The sequence below is a fragment of the Microcaecilia unicolor genome, chromosome 13 (genome assembly GCF_901765095.1).
Source record: "Microcaecilia unicolor chromosome 13, aMicUni1.1, whole genome shotgun sequence".
Lineage (NCBI taxonomy): Eukaryota > Metazoa > Chordata > Amphibia > Gymnophiona > Siphonopidae > Microcaecilia > Microcaecilia unicolor.
The window spans coordinates 37,657,529-37,676,835 of NC_044043.1; the positions used below are offsets into that span (position 1 = coordinate 37,657,529).

The window sequence follows — 19,307 nt, forward strand, 5'->3', positions numbered from 1 at the left end:
CATAGGAACAGTGGAGAAAGAAGCCATAATTAAAAAAAAAAAAGTTCCTTGATTGCAAGTAGCAACAGCAGGAAAAATGGCAAAGAAAGGGGCTAAGTATCTGCTGGAAGGACCAAGTTAATTCTGGCTTTGGTGTCATCTGTTCTTTCACCTTGTGTAATCATTAAAAGGATGACGATATAGTTTGAGCAGGAGACTGGTTTTGCTGAGCAGATGCATCAGCAACTTCTGGAGAGCTTCACTTGACTCAAATGCTGCCAGAAAATGCAGAACAGAAAGCCTTTGAGTCCTGACCTGCATTTCAGACAAGGCAGACTGTGTTGTGCAGCAGTTTCACTTGACTCATTTGTCACTGCTCAGGAGAAACCAGCAGGAATGGATTAAGCTGAAGGTCTTGTAAAAGCATTTGAGATAGAATTATGGTCAGCATAGCAAATCCTTTGAGTGATTCTGGTTAGATGCCTCTGCTTATGTTAAATTACTTGAAGATTGCCTCTTTCTTTTTCCCCCCACCATATGTAAACCATTTCGGACCAGGTATTGTCTCTCCATTGTACTTCGAGTTCAGTGATGGAAATCAGCTTCTCCTGGTTATATATTTATCTTGGTTAGCAGTAAATCATATCATACTTAAGTGATTCCTAAGATTCTTTTTTTTTTTTTTGTATATTGAAAAAATAAGTTAGCTCTAAATATTAATGAGTTTTCCAGTCTTCAGCCTGGGTTGTAAGAGTATCTTCTCAGAGTTTTTTCAAGTTCCTAAAATGAGAAAGCACATAGTCATGGATTTTGTCCATTTTCTTTTCATAAACTTGTTCTGTAAAACAACTACTTTTCCTCTCTGAATCTGTTTTTCCAGAGGCTTCTGGAGAACATTATTGTCTCTATGAACTTGTTTCAAGTGTTTGTGTAACTAATTTGGAGGGCAGGGAGTCAAATATCTGGGAAAGCTAGGATTGCTCTTGAGCCGTCAGTAACCAACATGTTGAAATCCAGTCTCATCTGGAGTTTATATATTGCTTTTTCTGGTCCATCAAAGGATCACCCAAAACAGTATGCAACAAAGCAAGCAAAATATATGAATAAATCTACTCAAAAAGATACATAATCAAACATAAATAGATCTATATACATTTTAAAATAATACTTAATATGAAACACTAATAAAAAATGAACAAAAAAAAAACTCCAAACCTCAAAAGATTTGGTCAACCTCACTAAAAATCAATGTACAATATAAAAACGGGCTGATTAGATGATTTGTGCTATTCCAACCTACCAGATCCTTCCCTAATAGTGTGATCTGATCCGATCATCCCCTTTTAACTCCCCTCTCCTAAAGATCCGATCGGATTGGGTACAAAGAGTCTTTCTGGGGGGATTGGATGTTGGCGAGGAATTAGATCAGGTGGAAGAGGTCTTTCAGGGGGGGATGAGATCTTGGGAGGGGTTCAAAGGGGATAATAGGATCAGGCGGGTATATATTTCAGGGGGATTGGATTTTGGGGGGTTCAAAGGGGATGATTGGATTATGTGGGAGAGGTCTTTTGGGGGAATCTAGTCTTGGGGGATTATAATGGGATGATTGGATCAGGCAGACGAGGTCTTTCAGGGTTCTTGGATTAGATAGGAGGGGTCTTTTGGGGGGGGGGGATCAGATGTGGGTTTCAAAGGGGAAGATTGTGTTCAGTACTGGTCTCCGTATCTCAAAAAAGATATAGTAGAATTGGAAAAGGTACAGCGAAGGGCGACGAAAATGATAGTGGGGATGGGACGACTTTCCTATGAAGAGAGGCTGAGAAGGCTAGGGCTTTTCAGCTTGGAGAAGAGACGGCTGAGGGGAGATATGATAGAAGTGTATAAAATAATGAGTGGAATGGATCGGGTGGATGTGAAGCGACTGTTCACGCTATCCAAAAATACTAGGACTAGAGGGCATGAGTTGAAGCTACAGTGTGGTAAATTTAAAACGAATCGGAGAAAATTTTCTTCACCCAACGTGTAATTAGACTCTGGAATTCGTTGCCGGAGAACGTGGTACGGGCGGTTAGCTTGACGGAGTTTAAAAAGGGGTTAGATAGATTCCTAAAGGACAAGTCCATAGACCGCTATTAAATGGACTTGGAAAAATTCCGCATTTTTAGGTATAACTTGTCTGGAATGTTTTTACGTTTGGGGAGCGTGCCAGGTGCCCTTGACCTGGATTGGCCACTGTCGGTGACAGGATGCTGGGCTAGATGGACCTTTGGTCTTTCCCAGTATGGCACTACTTATGTACTTATGAGGGAAATTAATCAAGCTTATAACTCACGCAGTGTAATTGGAAATTAGTGCCAATTAGTGATAAAGCCACATATAGATACTTATGTGCCAATTAAGGGCCCCTTAAATACAGAAGTTATGCACATAAGTGGAAGTATTTTATAACTGTGCACCATTTATAGAATGAGGGGGTAATTTTATGTGTTTCAATTTTTGAGTTTTAAGAAATGTGATCATCATAATCAGAGACAAACATTTACACAAAACTAGAAAAATGTGTCAGTAATGAAGTTAAAGTTGGTCAAATATCATAAGGTTAAATATAATTAGAAACATTTATTGTAAGTCAAGGAGTAGCCTAATGGTCAGTGCAATGGTCTGAGAATCAGGGGAACTGGGTTTGATTCCAACTGGACTCTGGCCAAGTCACTTAACCTTCTATTGCCCCTGGTACAAAATAAGCACCAGTGTATAATATTTAAACACCCTTATTGTAACCACAGAAAAGTGGTATATCAAATCCCATCCCCTTTCCCTTCTGTAAGAAAAGGATTGTATCAATGTCAGATTTTAAAATCTCTGAAATCATATTGGAACAGTTACAAACTTTTCTCCCTAACCCTAACTCAGAAAAGTTTCTCCCGTTCACTTTAAATCTTTATAATCAAAGTATGAAGCAAATATTAATATACTCACAAAAGCTGGACAGTTAGATGTTTCTAAAACAAAGTCAGATCATCAAATGTTCATTTCCTCAAATATTTCTGATAAGGTAGTTATATAGTATGAAATTTTTCTGCTTTGTTTTTTTTTATTATTTGATAAGTATGTTTTTTTCATTAAAAAATTTTGCTGTTTATATTTGAGCTTTGTTTACATAATTTAAAACTTTTTTGCAGGGGTGACGATCTGAGCTTGTGAATCAAGCGCCCCCCCCCCCCCCCCGGGGGTAATTTTATAAATGTTTTTCTGTGTGTAAAGGCATTTTATAAAATCACCCCAAGGTAAATACATATAGTGATAAGGCAGCATTTGCCACTTCTGTTTCAGCATTGTTGCCCCATCTCTTTGGAACTCACTTCCAATGGGGCCCTTTTACTAAGCTGCATAGGCGCCTACGCACGCCCAACGCGTGCCAAATTGGAGTTACCGCCCTGTTACCATGTGGCCCTTTTTGCGGTAATTTCAGTTTTGGTGCGTGTCCGCTACGCACGTCTGAAAATTACTTTTTATTTTCTGGCGCACGGCAGCTAAGCGCGTCAAGTGGCATTTGATGCGCATAGACCATTACCACCTGGTTATTTATTTATTGCATTTGTACCCCACATTTTCCCACCTCTTTGCAGGCTCAATGTGGCTCACATAGTACCGTGAGGTGTTAGCCACCTCCGGTGATGAAACAAATACAGATTGATGTTGTTACAGACACATTAGAGAATCAAGAGAAGAAGAGTGATGTATTGTTTATTGCAGGTTATGGCTTCGTTGTGTTGCTGAGTTCAGTTACTTAAGTTGGATCAGTAGTGTATGCCTTTTCGAGCAGATTGATCTTTACTGATTTGCAGAAATTGAGGTGATCCTGCATTGTTACTTCATGAGACCGTTACCACTAGGTCAATGGCATTTGGTAAGGTCTCAGACCCAAAATGGATGCGCGGCAATATTCATTTTGCCGCATGTCCATTTTCGGCAAAAAAAGGGCATTTTTTGTAGGTGCACTAAAAAATAATTCTGCGTGTGCCCAAAACATGCGTCTACACTACCGCAGGCCATTTTTCAGCGCACCTTAGTAAAAAGACCCCAATGTCCCTTAGGGCAGAACTTTCATATCAGAGATTTCAAGATACCCTGATAACGGCTTTTCAAATAGGCTTCCTCACTAGTATAGCTCCCTTATCCTAAAGGTGCCCTGTAACATTTTCCCCACTATTATAGCTCTTTCTTCTTTTGTTATCATCTTGCGTTAATCAGCAATAGTCAGCAGCTTCTTGACTACTACTACTGACCATGTGTCCTTTCCCCTTTCACTTACCTTAATATATTTCTCTCCCTTCTGTTCTATAGGGCCGTGTTTACTAAGCCGTGCTCTAGGCACACTAACATTTTAGTGCACGCTAATGCTAGATACACCATGGGTGTCTCTAGAATTAGCGCGCACTAAAAAGTTAGCGCGCCTACAGCGCGGCTTTTTTAAACAGGGCCCATTGTTTATATCCCTGTTTATAGTTTTAATTGTCTTTGTTTTGCCTTTCTGATCTCCACCACTTATTTTGGATTTCTTAACCACTTAGACATATTTTTATATGATTTTGCGATATATCAAAAATAAATTGATACATGATACTTGATACAACATTGTCTTATATAAGTACTACGCATCGATGTTCCTGGTGGTGTACTTTGGTGCAGGCAACAGTGGTGTTGCAGTGAATACACAGATGTAAATGTGTGTAGCAACATTTATGGGCTACAGTGGCTCGATCTGGGAAACTATTTTACAAAAATGCATAGGCACCTATGTTTTTGTAAAAGAAGCACCTTTTTAGACTTTTTATTTAGGCATCCGGTTATAAAATCAGGCCCAAATTCTCTTACCTTTATTGTGACACAATCACTGGGATCCCTGTTGTATTGGCGTAATCGGGATCTGAATACTCATTTTCTGGGCTGCCTGCTTTTAAAATGAAAAATGTGTAAATCAATATGTACAACTGTTGAGTTAAAAATGTCTACATTTAGATATGCCCAACTTAGCATAGCCTTGGGCCATTGAGTGTATACACATTTACATAATCAACATTTTTAGCCCCCTGCTTTTCTATAAAGTGGGGAAATGATCAAAATAACACTTTAATACATCATTTTACAAGTAGTCATGCCCATAAGCAATTTATTCCTTTTTAGGCCATCTTTGATGCTTTACCAGTTCTGGCTGTGTTGCTTTTCAGCTGCTCATATTTGTGCATAAGTTGAAATTTAGGTTCATAACCTGGAGAATACTGTGCAAATCTTGAAAACAGATAAATTATATAAAAAAACAAGTTTCAATACATACAGCGTAAGTTGAAGACAGGTGTATTTAACAAACTCCATGCTATCCTTGACGGGGGCAGATTGGCATTCGTGGTTTCAGTTAACCTGTCTTCCACTTTTGATCTTGTGGACAACAGCCTTCTACTAACTAGACTTTCTGACTGGGTACTGTGCTCACATGGTTCACTTCCTTTTTTGGCTGATCGCTCCTTTTCTGCCACTCTACCGTTGACTACTTCTGCAGCTGAACCCCTAAAGTACAGGGTCTCTCAGGGTTCCGTTCTTTCTCCACTTCTTTTCAACATTTTCCTTAGTCCCTTGCAACCCTTATATAGTGACCCCCCCCCCCCCCCCCTCGCAGGCTCTTCAGTAACACCGGATGACTCATTCCATTATCTTGGCATCAAAAACTGAAGTAGTAGTGTAGTCAACAAGACACTTCCAGAGAAGAGACTTGGGAGATAATGCTATATCAAACTCAAGTTTATTTCATAAAAAGACAACATGGCACTGTGTTTCGGCTACTGTGCCAGCATCAGGAGTCTTAAGAAAACATAAAATGGTTTTGAAGATAACTTGTGATTTGAACATCAAGTTGTATAGCATAGTTTTGAAAAAGACTTTTAAATGAAGAAATTCTGGGTCTATAAAAGACGTTCTGACAAAAGGATTCTGTCTGTTTTCATGCGACTCCTGATGCAGGCACACTAGCCGAAACACGATGCTGTGTTGAGTCTCTTTATGAAATAAACTTGAGTTTGATAAACTGTCATCTCCCACGTGTCTTCTCTGGAAGTGTCTTGTTGACATCATTACTCCTTCTATTTTTGACCGCTACTCATAGTGTTCTACATTCCTCCAATTTGTGGTTGATCCTTGAGGTTGTCTTGGCGTTGTCATAAACCAATGCCTCTCCTTTGAACCTCAGGTTGTACATATTGTTCAGCATTCATTCCGGTCCCTGCTTTAATTTAGATCCATATGCTCTCATCTTGACAAGTCAGCTCAGCTCACTCTTCTGAACACACATGATATCTCAGATCTCAAGTGCTACAATGTGGTTTGCATCCTTTCAATAACGGAGTTCTGTTTTCTACTTTTCTCTTTTTAATTGTACATCACTGGTTTTTGCCTAAAGAAGGACAGTATATTAAGCCTCAACAAACATAAAAGTATTGGTTGGTTTCTGTTCATTGATCCTGCATAGTTGAGATACAGCTTGGAGAGAGGGAATGAACAGTAACAAGATGAAAAGTCTTATACAAACTACAGTAGAGAAATGAAACAGGACTTTATGTGGTTCTTGAGTATGTAAAAAAAAAAAAAGACTCGCTCTGTAACAAAAAGGTCACAGGATGCGTTGTGGAAGTCAGTTCGGAAATTAGCATGCAGTGTAAACAGAACCTTTGGCAATGTTGTGTATTCTCCTGGAGTATGTCTTTCCCAATCTGGTCTGCTTCAGGAAGGCTTATGTTAATGGCTTAACAGGAATAATACATTTCTGGGTGGAATGGAGTAGATTGAGGGGTGCAGTTTTTGCCATGGAACATTTTGGGAGAAAAAGCATTGTACAGACAAGATGTTTAAATATGCTAAAGTAAAAGCACTTTAAAAGAGGCAAAGTGCTTCTATTTTTACATAGAGGGAGTAATTGTCAAAGATTCTTATGTGAGTAAGTGCAGGTTTGCCTGCTTAAAACCATGGTTTGAAATTTCTCTTCCACTGCAGCTCCTTATGACCATGGGCAAATCACCTAACCCTTCATTGCCTCGGGTACAAAAACATATTATAAGCCCTCTGGGGATTGGGAAATATTTATTGTCCTTGAATATATAGCACCTTCTGCCAGATGCTCAAAGTTCCAGTGCTGTACAAAACAGTACCAAGATATTACTTCCTAATGCTCGATGGTAATAGTATGCAAAGGATATGCAAGCTATTAGCTCTGAGCATTAGGAAGTAAAGAGGAAGAATGGTGCCTGGCTCAAGGGTTCTAGGTCAGTTCCCACCCACCAATTCCCACCTTTCCAGGGAGGACAATTCCCACCCATAACCCCCAAAATACAAAACACACTAGGACAAGTAATCTCCCTCCCTTTTTTCTTCCTGATAATTTGGGGGGGGGGGGCAGTATCCCCTCCCCCACCCAATATTATCTTACACATCCCTTTCCCCTTCCAGACATGCAATTTGTATATTGGGGGGGGGGGGAATACCGATCAACAAAAAGGAATAGTAGAATATATTAACCGTTTGCAGCAAAATTTTACTTTGTTAACCCAGTCACACTAGTATTCATGAAACGTGGAGAAAAAAAGACTTCAGAAACCATAGAGAGTATTCATTATGCAGGAACCACCTTTCAATCTTAGAGTACTCCTCTTCTTCAATCACTAGTCTTCACAAAAAAAACTCTACTCTTCTTATTCATGCAATACATGCACATACACCTTCCACAATACTACATGGTAGAGGCTTATATGAAACACTATACATCTGGTGAACTAATTGTTACTTAAATGCTCTTGATCGTAGGCGGTCGGTGGCCCAACTGTTTGGGGAGGCTAAAGGGGGTGGGGTTAGGGGTGGGGCCAGGGGTGGTGCTTAAAAATATTTTTTGCCACCCTCAAATGTCATACCCAGCTCCCTGACAGCAGTATGCAGGTCCCTGGAGCAGGTTTAGTGGGTGCAGTGCACTTCAGGCAGGCGGACCCAGGCCCATCTCCCCCCACCTGTTACACTTGTGGTGATAAATGTGAGCCCTTCAAAACCCACCAGAAACCCACTGTACCCACATGTAGGTGCCCCCCTTCACCCCTTAGGGCAATGGTAGTGTTGTACAGTTGTAGGTAGTGGGTTTTGGGGGGCTCAGCACCCAAGGTAAGGAAGCTATGCACCTGGGAGCAATTTGTGAAGTCCACTGCAGTGTCCCCTAGGGTGCCCGGTTGGTGTTCTGGCATGTGAGGGGGACCAGTGACTACGAATGCTGGCTCCTCCCATGAGCAAATGGCTTGGATTTGGTCGTTTCTGAGATGGGCGTCCTCGGTTTCCACTATTGCCGAAAACCGGGGACGACCATCTCTAAGGTCAACCTAAATGTTGAGATTTGCGCGTTCCTGACCGTATTATCGAAACGAAAGATGGACGCCCATCTTGTTTCGATAATACGGGTTTCCCCACCCCTTTGCAAGGACATCCTACGAGGACACCCTCAGGAAAACTTGGGACCCCCCCCATTCGATTATGCCCCTCCAAAGGTTCATCAAGCCCAGCATCCTGTTTCCAACAGTGGCCAATCAGGTCACAAATACCTGGCAAGATCCCAAAAAAGTACAAAACATTTTATACTGCTTATCCTAGAAATAGTGGATTTTCCCCAAGTCCATTTAATAATGGTTTATGGACTTTTCTTTTAGGAACCGTCCAAACCTTTTTTAAACTCCGCTAAGCTAAACGCCTTTACCACATTCTCTGGCAACGAATTCCAGAGTTTAATTACACATTGAGTGAAGAAAAATTTTCTCTGATTCGTTTTAAATTTACTACAGTGTAGCTTCATCGCATGCCCCCTAGTCCTAGTATTTTTGGAAAGCGTAAATAGATGCTTCACAAAGAGTGTAAAATATAAAAGTGGTTAACTGTGCCATATAAATGGTACAAAACTGCAATTAAAAGCATGCACTTTTCCATGATTTCTGCTAATGCTACAAAAAATAGCATGATATGTAAATAAATATCAAACATCTATACAGAATATTATTTCCATGACTTCCCTGACAACTGCTGGAAATGTACAGATCTACTCATGATGACCTTAGTTTGAAAGGGGCTAATTTTTTAGTGAAGTGGGGTTTAGCTCATGCCTTTTTCAATTGCAGTTCAAGGCAAGTTAGGTCAGTTTTGGGGCTTTTCAAAGTAAATACTGGCAGTCCCGATTAAAAAAAAAAGAAAGAAAAAAGATTACCTGCAATTTCTATTGAATTTCTCCATTTCTTAATATTTACAGCATTCTCATAGTCAGAAGAATCATCTGTGGCTGGTAGAGGGATTTGAATAGGAAAATAATTGAATAGCAAAAGGAGTACAGTTGCATCCTCAAGTTTTGCTTTGCAAAATTCTACAGATCCTTGTATAGTTTTCACATTCTTCTGTCTAAGCAAGATGATTTATTTAGAAAGTATAAAAGTAGCAGGTTGCTTCCCTCATCAACACAACATACTCTCTCTATATTTTTTTGTTACATTTGTACCCCGCACTTTCCCACTCATGGCAGGCTCAATGGGGCTTACATGGGGCAATGGAGGGTTAAGTGACTTGCCCAGAGTCACAAGGAGCTGCCTGTGCCTGAAGTGGGAATTGAACTCAGTTCCTCAGTTCCCATTTTCAGTGTGAAAAAACAATTATTGAAATATCCAAAAAGACTTGATTGCACAAATCTTCAAATCCTTTGACTCAGTACTTGGCAGAAGTTCCTTCAGCAACAAAACAGCCATGAGCAGTTTAGGATAAGTGTCTACCAACTTGCATAATGGGATGGTACAGTGTTTGATTATTCTTGGCAAAAAAAATTGTCTTTCAAGTTTTTCTATATATTTTATTTACAGAATATTATTAAGCCATCCATCCAGAGATCATCTGTGGCCTGCAGTCTTCAAGACTTGCCAGAGGTTTTCTGTTGGATTCAGTTCTGGGCTTTGTGTTACTCAAGGACATGCACCTTCTTCTTGAGTCACTCCACTGTTGCCTTCTCTTTGTGCATGGGATCATTGTCCTGCTGAAAGATGAATCCTCTCTCCAGTTCCAGGTCTGTTGTAGACTGCATCAGGTTTTCCTCCAGGATCTGACTGTACCTCTCTCTCATATGAGGAAAGGCTAAAGAGGTTAGGGTTCTTCGGCTTGGAAAAGAGATGGCTGAGGGGAGATATGATTGAGGTCTACAAAATCCTGAATGGTGTAGAACGAGTAGAAGTGAATCGATTTTGTATTCTTTCAAAAAGTACAAAGGGAAAAGGAAATGGTACTTGATATACTGCCTTTCTGTAGTTTTTGCAACTATATTCAAAGCAGTTTACATAGTATATACAGGTCATTATTTGTACCTGAGGCAGTGGAGGGTTAAGTCACAGGAAGCTGTAGTAGAAACTGAACTCAGTTCCCCAGGCTTGAAGTCTGCTGCACTAACCACTAGGCTACTCCTTCACTCTACAAAGACTAGGGGATATTCAATGAAGTTACGTGGAAATTAGTCTAAAACCAATAGAAGGAAATATTGCTTCACTCAATGATTAGTTAAGCTCTAGAACTCTTTGGAGGAGGATGTGGTAATAGCGCTTAGCATATCTACTACTACTTAACATTTCTAGAGCGCTACTAGGGTTACGCAGTGCTGTACAAATTAACAAATAAGGACGGTCCCTGCTCAGAAGAGCTTACAATCTAAAGGACGAAATGTCAAGTTGGGGTAGTTGAGATTTCCTGAGAAGAGGTGTAGTGATTAGGTGCCGAAGGCGACATTGAAGAGGTGGGCTTTGAGCAATGATTTGAAGATCTGCATTTAAAAAAGGTTTGGACAAGCTCCTGGAGGAAAGGTTTGTAGTCTGCTATTGAGACAGACATGGGGAATCCACTGCTTGCCCTGGGATTGGTAGTATGGAATCTTGCTGCTATTTGGGTTTCCGCTAGATACTTGTGACCAGAATCGGCCACTGTTAGAAAGGAGATACTGGGCTAGGTGGACCCAGTATGGCTATTCTTATGTTCTTATCTTTCCTTTAATCTTCATGAACTTTCCTGGCCTTACTGTTGCAAAGTGTAAGAATTTAAGAATAGCCACATCCTCCGACAATGAGTTCCAGAGCTTAACTATTCATTGAGTGAAGCAATATTTCTTCAAGTATCAAGTTAAACCAGGTCTCGACATGGAGCCGTGTTTCGGCATGGAATGCCTGTTCAGGAGTCAAAGCTTGTTAGTGACTCCTCTGTAAAATTATTGCTTGTTATGCACTGAAAATGCTAGCAGATATTACAGCAAGAAGAAGCAATGTATGTGTACATCCAAGGGACTTAACAAAAGCAGAACCTTCAGATGTAAGGGTCAAAGTCACAGATAGCATCTGATTCTGTCAGTGTGGGACTTAAAACATCATAGCATAAACAAATAAAAGGAAAGGAACTCCAGTAAAGAAAAGTACATAAGCAAATGCACAGAAACCATATATTCTGAAATTACCTAATAGAAAGTAGGTACTCCTAGCAAGACACAGGGCCCCTTTTACTAAGGTGTGCTGAAAAATGGCCTACGCTGGCGTAGGCGCGTATTTTGGGAGTGTACAGGTCCATTTTTCATTGTGCCTGGAAAAAAGGACTTTTTGTTCATGTCCGAAAATGGGCGTGCCCAAAATTAAAACCAGTGTGCGTCCATTTTCGGCCTGAGACCTTACCGCCACCCACTGACTTAGTGCTAAGGTCTCATGCATTAACTGGGCAGTAATTATCAGCACGTAAACTGCCGATTACCGCCGGGTAAGCGCCACACAGTAGAAAATAGAAAATATTTTCTACCGCGTGTTTTGGACATGCATCAAAAATGGAATTACTGCCTGGAGCATGCGGTAGCTGGGCGGTAGTTCCAATTTGACACGCATTGTATGCGCATAGGCACCTACGTGCAGTGGTGTGCTGGAGCCGGTTCGCAAGAGATTTAAAAATTTAACAACGTTGTTCTGGCAGACGAGCTGGCTCCTAGGGGCGGCACAACCCGGCGGTAAGTGAGGTAAGCATGGCAGGAGGGCGCCACAAGTCATGCTTACCTCACCTCCCGCCGCTCTGGGGGGTTTAAATCTTTGATTTACCTCCGTCGCAGCAGCCGCAGTGAAAGCCTGTCCCTAATCTTCTCATCAGTGTACCGCCTTCTTCTGACATCGTTTCCTCTTTCCGCGAGGGCGGGACACTGACAGGAAATGAAGGGAAGGCTAGAGACAAGCTTTCACTGCAGCTGCTGTGACGGAGGTAAATCAAAGATTTAAACCCCCCAGGACGGCAGGAGCAAAAAGAGGGATGTTGGGGGGAGAAGAGGGCGGGCAGGTGGACATGGAAGTGGGAGGGCAGGGGAGAAAGGAGCATCAAAGCCATCAATGGATATGGATGGGAAGGCAGGGCCCAGGGAGAGAGGAGAAATTGCTGGACATGGAGGGGAGGGCAGGGGAGAGAGGAGAATTGCTGGATATGGAGGGGAGGGGAGGGGAGAGGACAGTTGCTGGACATGGGTGGATGGAGGGGAGGGCAAGGGAAATTCTGGATATGGATGGAGGGGAGGGAAGACAGGAAGGAGATGCACATGGATGGGGGGAAGGGAGAGAGAAAAGAAATGTGGACATGGATGGAGGGGAGGGAAGAGAGAGGAAGTGAGATGAACATGAATGGAGGGGAGAAAGGAGAAATGCTGGACATGGATAGAGGAGAGGGAAGGGAGAGAGAAGAAATCCTGGACATGGAGGGAAGAGAGAGGAAGGAGATGAGATGAGGGAAAAGGAAGAGGGGAGAAAAACTGCACATGGATAGAGAAAATAGGAAGAAGCTGGATCCACTGGACAGTCACGTCTGTGGAGGACCAGAAATGAAGAAGAAAGGAGGAAAGAAAAGAAATAAATGAAAAAGAAGCCCTGGAAATGGAGTCAAGGGAACAGATAGAGAGCAGCAGAATCAGATACTGGGCCAGCATGATCAGAAAAACAAAGTCACCAGCCAACAAAGGTAGAAAAAATTATTTTCATTTTAGTGTTTGGCACATGTCCACTTTGAGAATTTACATCTGCTATCATATTTTGCACTGTATAGCAACGTGTTTGTTTCTGTTTTTCTGGTATTGTGCTGCATACAGAGTCTAACTTCTTAGGATTTCAGGTTAATTTTTGAAGAATTTGAATAGGGGCTATCTCTATCCTGCATGTATGACTGCAAGGCCAAGTGTCTGAATAGGGATCTGTTTGTTAGGTTCTGAGATTTTGATAACACATTGTTTTTCAGAGTTGGCAAGACTGTCTGTTCTGCTTTCCTGGTCTGTATGCTAATTTGGTTTGTGTCATTTTGGGTATACTGCAGAGATTTTTTTTTTGCCTGTTAAAGGGCTTCTAAAACAGACATCATGTTATGAGAATCAGGTTCTCAACGTTAAAAGTTTATATTTATTTACTTATTTATGACATTTTATCCCACATTAAACATGAATTAGATTGGAACCTGGGAGCATTTATTTTTTTCCTGGAGAGAGTAATGCATTGCTGCCGCCCCCCCCCCCCCCCCAGGCTCTCTCCAGCTCTGCAATTTGGGGGGGGGGGCAGAGGTGGACCGGGGAGAGAGCATGTTAAACATTTATCAGCACACCACTGTCTACGGGCCTTAGTAAAAGGCCCCCACAGTCTTCTCAGGGATAAAAAGCTCAAAGCTGCCACTAAAACATGGAATTTCAACAATATCTTAAATTTCTTCAAAGAATATTCACTCCTGAGCTCAAAAGAAAGATTATTGCACAATGTTGGCACCAAAAAATAACAAATGCAGACTTATGCATGGATTCCCAACAAGCCCCTAACAACTCAGGAGCATCCAGTCTACAATCAAAAGCTGAAAGTAGCATCTGACCAAGGATATAAGACCATTTAGGTGGTGCCAAACTGTTTCCATTCTACAGTGAAGGACCTGACAAGTGCCTCAAGGCATATTCAAACACATTTACATATTCTTGCAGCCTTTCCCCAGTCTGTCTGTACTTTTGAATAATTTTATCTTGGCGTTCTTTTGGCAGCTCCACGTTTTGGCATATTTAGACCTTTGCTTCAAAATTTACAGCTTGATTCTTCATCCAGGAATATTGAGGTCAACCAACTGCTGTGACTGGATGCACTTGGGATCAATTTAACTTATTTTGGGCTTTGTAGGGCAGTTTTTGGAAGTAGAGTTAATTTGGGTTTGTCATGATAGTATGAAGGCTTATGCAATCAAGAGTTTGATTTCCTATTCTTGATTTCTTTTTGAATATTTCTAATAATTTTCCTTTCACATTGATAGTGTAGCACATATTTGGGAAGATTCTATACATGGTGTCTAAAACCAGCACCGAGATCAGTGCTGACTAAGTAGTGACGTTCCTAGGGGGGCTGACACCCGGGGCGGATCGCCGATGCGCCCCGCTCCCCGGGTGCAGCGCCCCCCCCCCGGTGAAAGGACACCCTCCCCCGTGAAAGAACCCCCCTGGGTGCATGCCGCTGGGGGGGTGCCGCACGCACCTGTCCTTCATTTGTTCCATGCTCCCTCTGCCCCGGAACAGGAAGTAACCTGTTCCGGGGCAGAGGGAGCATGGAACGAACGAAGGACAGGTGCGCGCAGCACCCCCCCAGCGGCGTGCACCCGGGGCGCACCACACCCACCGCCCCCCCCCCTAGGAAAGCCACTGCGACTAAGCGTATTCTATAAGCAGTGCCTAGATTTAGGCAAGGTATAGAGAGGGCTTATGCCTTAAACACAGATTGTTTAAATTTGTATCTAGACCTTACATGCACATGCTATTGCTTGTTAAACCCAAAGAGAAAACCTAAGGGTGGTTAAACAATTTGGTATAAACTGTGTTGTTTATGACTTTACTTGTTTTGTACTGCTTTGGGTTTTACCAATCTATACATTTGTTGTCTTATTTTGTTGAGTAGAAACAGTCAGGTGGGCTTATAGGAAGAGAGGGGAGTACGGGAGGGGAAGGGTTCTTGGGGCTGTGTGGCCATATGGAATTTACAGTAAAGAATATTGTATATTTTAATACTGTAAATTGGTTGCTACATTGTACCTTTGTACCAATAAAAAGTATAATAAAGTTAAGTAAATATATATTGCTTTTTTTTTGGGGGGGGGGGGGGGGGGAGAGCCTGTTAAACATTTACCAGCACACCACTGGGCACATCCTTTATCAGCAGAACACAAACAGAATGTTGGGCGATAAATTCTTAGAGATCTGCCAATAGTAATGGAGATCTCGTTATTCAGGATCTTATGAATGAAAGTCAACCCTTCAAATTTCACCTGCCATTGAATAAGCAACCAATGCAATTCTTTAAGTACGAGAGTGATATGTACCGAGTGAGATAAGCCAAATAAAAGGTGAGCAGCAGCATTTTGTGTTATTTGAATGCACAAAGCATACTAGAGAAACCTTCTGGTATGTCTGACCCAAATAATCTTATTGACAAGTAATCCAATTTCTATCAGGCTTTGTATCTAACTGTACAGTTGTTGGCTTATATTGACTTTTCAGTAAGTAGCTGGTGCTGGTCCAGGGACTGGACATAATGATGTAACAAATTTGGTTTTGTGCCCCAGAAATTGTAATTAAAAATCTATTTATATGTGAAAGTGCTAGTTTTACATGTTCCCTTAAAATATCAAAGTCAGCCACAAACCAATTAAATGAAAGTCACAGAAAAGGGGGAAAACACCCAAAGAAGCAAATTATTCTTATACCAAAGAAGAACTTCAACAAAGCTGATAAAAATTTGCCATTGCCTGCTAACTGAAAGTTAGTCATTTTGCTCAATTGATACCGATTTTGACATGCTGGCTATTGGATAACTTTCAAGATTGGGGACACCTGAGAGAAAAAGGAAACATTATATAGGGTCTTTGTGTAGATTAAATATTTTCTATTGAAATGCACTTTCAAATTAACCGGAATGCTCAAATATGGAGGAAATGCCCACAAAGCACAAGCCACCAGATTCTATATAGGGTGACTAGAATTAAATGTGTAAATTTGGCTGCACGGCTAAAAACGCATAATTTAATTGAGTAACGAGGTAATCAGTGCCAATAATTGGACACTAACAATTATTGATACTAATTGGCAATAATTAGAATTGATACACATTATTTGCTAAGCGTATTCTATAAAGTGATGCACATAAATTCTAATGTGCGGATCTGAAAAGGGGGCATGGTGATGAGGAGCATGGGCGGGTCATGAGCATGTCTGAAATTTATACGCAGTGTTCGGTTTTTACACCAGGTTTTACGTGGTGTAAATGGACAGCCTAGATTTAGTCACAGGGATGGCCGCTAGGCGTATTCTTTAAACCACACCTAACTTTAGGTGAAATTTATAGAATACGCTTAGGTGCATTTTTTTCAGTGCCGATTTTTTTAGGTGCCATACATAGAATTTAGTCCAAGATGCACAAAGCTTAATTTAAAAACGAACAAAACAAAGAAAGTAATTAAGCTTAAGAGCTCTGGGGACTACAACAGCCAAAGAGAGAAAGCAGTTAGCGGAACTTTGAGACTTACCGGCGTCAGACTTAGTAGTGGAAGAGATCAAGATGTTTTCATATGAGGAAGCAGCCTCTTCATCTGCAAGTATTCAGTTTAGTTATTTTACAGTACACTATTTGATACAGTACTATTTGTAAGAACAGAAGCAATTTAGGGGAAGTTATCATCATGTGCTACCGTTAAGGTGGGCTACTTTACTATAAGTCATGCTATTTTACAATAATAACAATACCGAAAACTTATAACCCGCACTAGCCTTTCAGTTCAGAGAGGTTTACAGAATAAGATTCTGGTCAATAGCCAGGAATTACAAAAAAAGTAAAACATTCCCTATAACATTACTAGCTTAAAGCTCATTACAACTTACAGAGAACACATATAACCTAATCCTCAAGCATCCATTGAACCCTATGCTGAATTTAATACATATTTCCTAAATAGAAATGATTTTATATTGCAACAAAATTCCAAATAGGAGCCAGACTCATATTTGGGAAAGCAAAATACGAAAGCGCCAAACCCCTAAGAGAAAAACTACACTGGCTCCCACTAAAAGAACGAATTACGTTCAAAGTTTGCACCCTAGTCCACAAAATCGTACACGGGGAAGCCCCGATCTATATGTCAGACCTTATAGACTTGCCTAGTAGAAACGCAAAAAGATCAGCACGCACATTCCTCAATCTCCACTACCCTAACTGCAAAGGGCTAAAATCCACATAAGCAACCAGTTTCTCCTACATTTGCACGCAGCTATGGAACGCACTACCGAAGGTCATAAAAACAACGCAAGACCTAACTATCTTCCGAAGGCTACTGAAAACAGATCTGTTCAAGAAAGCATACCATAAACAGCCATCTTAAATACTAAATAATAAGACTATACAAGACCTAGACATAGCCAAAATCTTATCATTTGACTGATTAACCTCTTTGCTATTAATGAACAAGCATTACCACTTTAATCCTTATGTCGAATATGTTCTCTCCATATTCGATGACCTAATGTATGTTACAATCCAATTCATTACCCAGGAACCTTCATGCACTACCACAACGTATTCTTCTTTACCATGTATGTATGCACATGATATACCATGATCTATTCCATGTATGTTATGTTCCATGTATGTTACCATGTATGTATGCACCTTAATGCAAAACCATCTGTAATTTTGTTACCCGGAAAGGGCAACTGCCACCACGGCAAATGTAAGCCACATTGAGCCTTAAAATTGGTGGGAAAATGTGGGATACAAATGCTACAAATAAATAAAAATAAAATAAATAATTATAGTTGAAATTCCTTTCCCCAATCTAACTGCCTGAAAAGATAGCAGATATTCAAAAACTGTTAACCTTTTTATACCCTTAGGAGAAAGAAAAGAGAACACATTATCATTTTCCTTCCTAATATCTCTGTTGTTTAATACTAACTTAAAATGACCATGAAAATATGATGAGACCAAGCCATATAAGGTTTTGTATAGAAAACATGATGGTTTGAACAAAACTCTGGCACCCATCAGCAACCAGTGCAACTTAATGTAATATTGTGACAAACTATCACATTTCTTTATCGTAAAGATCAGAGTGTCATATTCTGTATAGTTTGAAGCCTCTTTAAAAGTTGTTTTGAACATCCCAAACATATGATGTTACAGTAGTCCAACTGACTCAAAATAATTGACTGAACCATGATTTTAAACTGATCTTCCTGAAAGTATTTATGTATTTGTCTTAATTTCCTAAAGAGCAAAAATGTTTTCCTAATCAAGCAATTTATTTGTGTTTCTAATGTAAAAGTATTATCTAAATAGATCCCTAGAACTTTAATACATGTTGACAGTTCATAATTGTTATGTCTAAAAACAGCACAATTTGTGGTAAAAGAACCTGTGTTAATGGTAGCCCACACAACCCAGCAAACGCTCTCACCCCTGAAACCTACCCCCCCCCACAACTGCCCCCACCACCCCACACACACTGCTTCACTCACTAAAGCTATCCACCTACCTCACATACTGCCCCCAACCCCCAAAACTACACCCTAACTGCCCAGTATCTGGCAAACTGTCCCACCCCAAACTACCCTACCAACCTGGAAACTGCCCTGCAGTTAAAAAGTACCACCACGACTACCCCATCACCTCACAAACTGCCTCAACCCCAAAATCTACCCACTGCAACTGCCCCACAAACCTGCAAATTGTCCAACCTAAAAAACTACCCCAACTGCCCTCCCCAGCAAAAACTATCTCCTGCCACTGCTCTCCCATCCTGCAAACTTCCCCACTCCCATAAAGTACTCCACAACTGCCCCACCACCCCACGGCCATTTTTCTGGTTCAAAAAGCACTGTGTTCACCACTTGAATTTTGGCCATTTTCAGCAAAATGTCCAAATCGGATTTAAACATCATATCAAAAATGCCCCTCCACATACTACAGGGTATCAACATAAGAACCTAACAAAAATTTATCTCCATCTTGTTAACATACCTGTTGGTGGCCTTAAGAATTGTCCACAGTTGTAGTAATCCATTGATATGGGGTCACTGTAAGACAGTAACAATACACCAGATATCAATCTATATAAATGACAAGTGACCGACTCACCCGCAAATGCGCAGTAGAGCCTGAATGTTCAGACAGCAACAGTCCAGAGGTGGGGCGAGCAGGGCCAGTCTTAGGGCGAGGCTA

At 40.9% G+C, this 19,307-nt stretch overlaps 1 protein-coding gene across 1 annotated transcript in view; it reads right to left on the bottom strand.

Annotated features, from left to right (window-relative positions):
- Nucleotides 1–248: 248 nt before the first annotated feature.
- Nucleotides 249–19,307, bottom strand: part of LAT2 (linker for activation of T cells family member 2) — a 43,548-nt gene continuing 24,489 nt past the window's right edge. The window contains exons 7-11 of the mRNA XM_030185788.1: nt 19,107–19,162; nt 16,621–16,683; nt 9,260–9,331; nt 4,858–4,933; nt 249–759 (exon numbers count right to left, since the gene is read on the bottom strand). Coding sequence (XP_030041648.1) covers nt 4,860–4,933; nt 9,260–9,331; nt 16,621–16,683; nt 19,107–19,149 — 252 coding nt within the window. The 5' untranslated portion in view covers nt 19,150–19,162 and the 3' untranslated portion in view covers nt 249–759; nt 4,858–4,859. The remainder of the gene's footprint in view (nt 760–4,857; nt 4,934–9,259; nt 9,332–16,620; nt 16,684–19,106; nt 19,163–19,307) is intronic.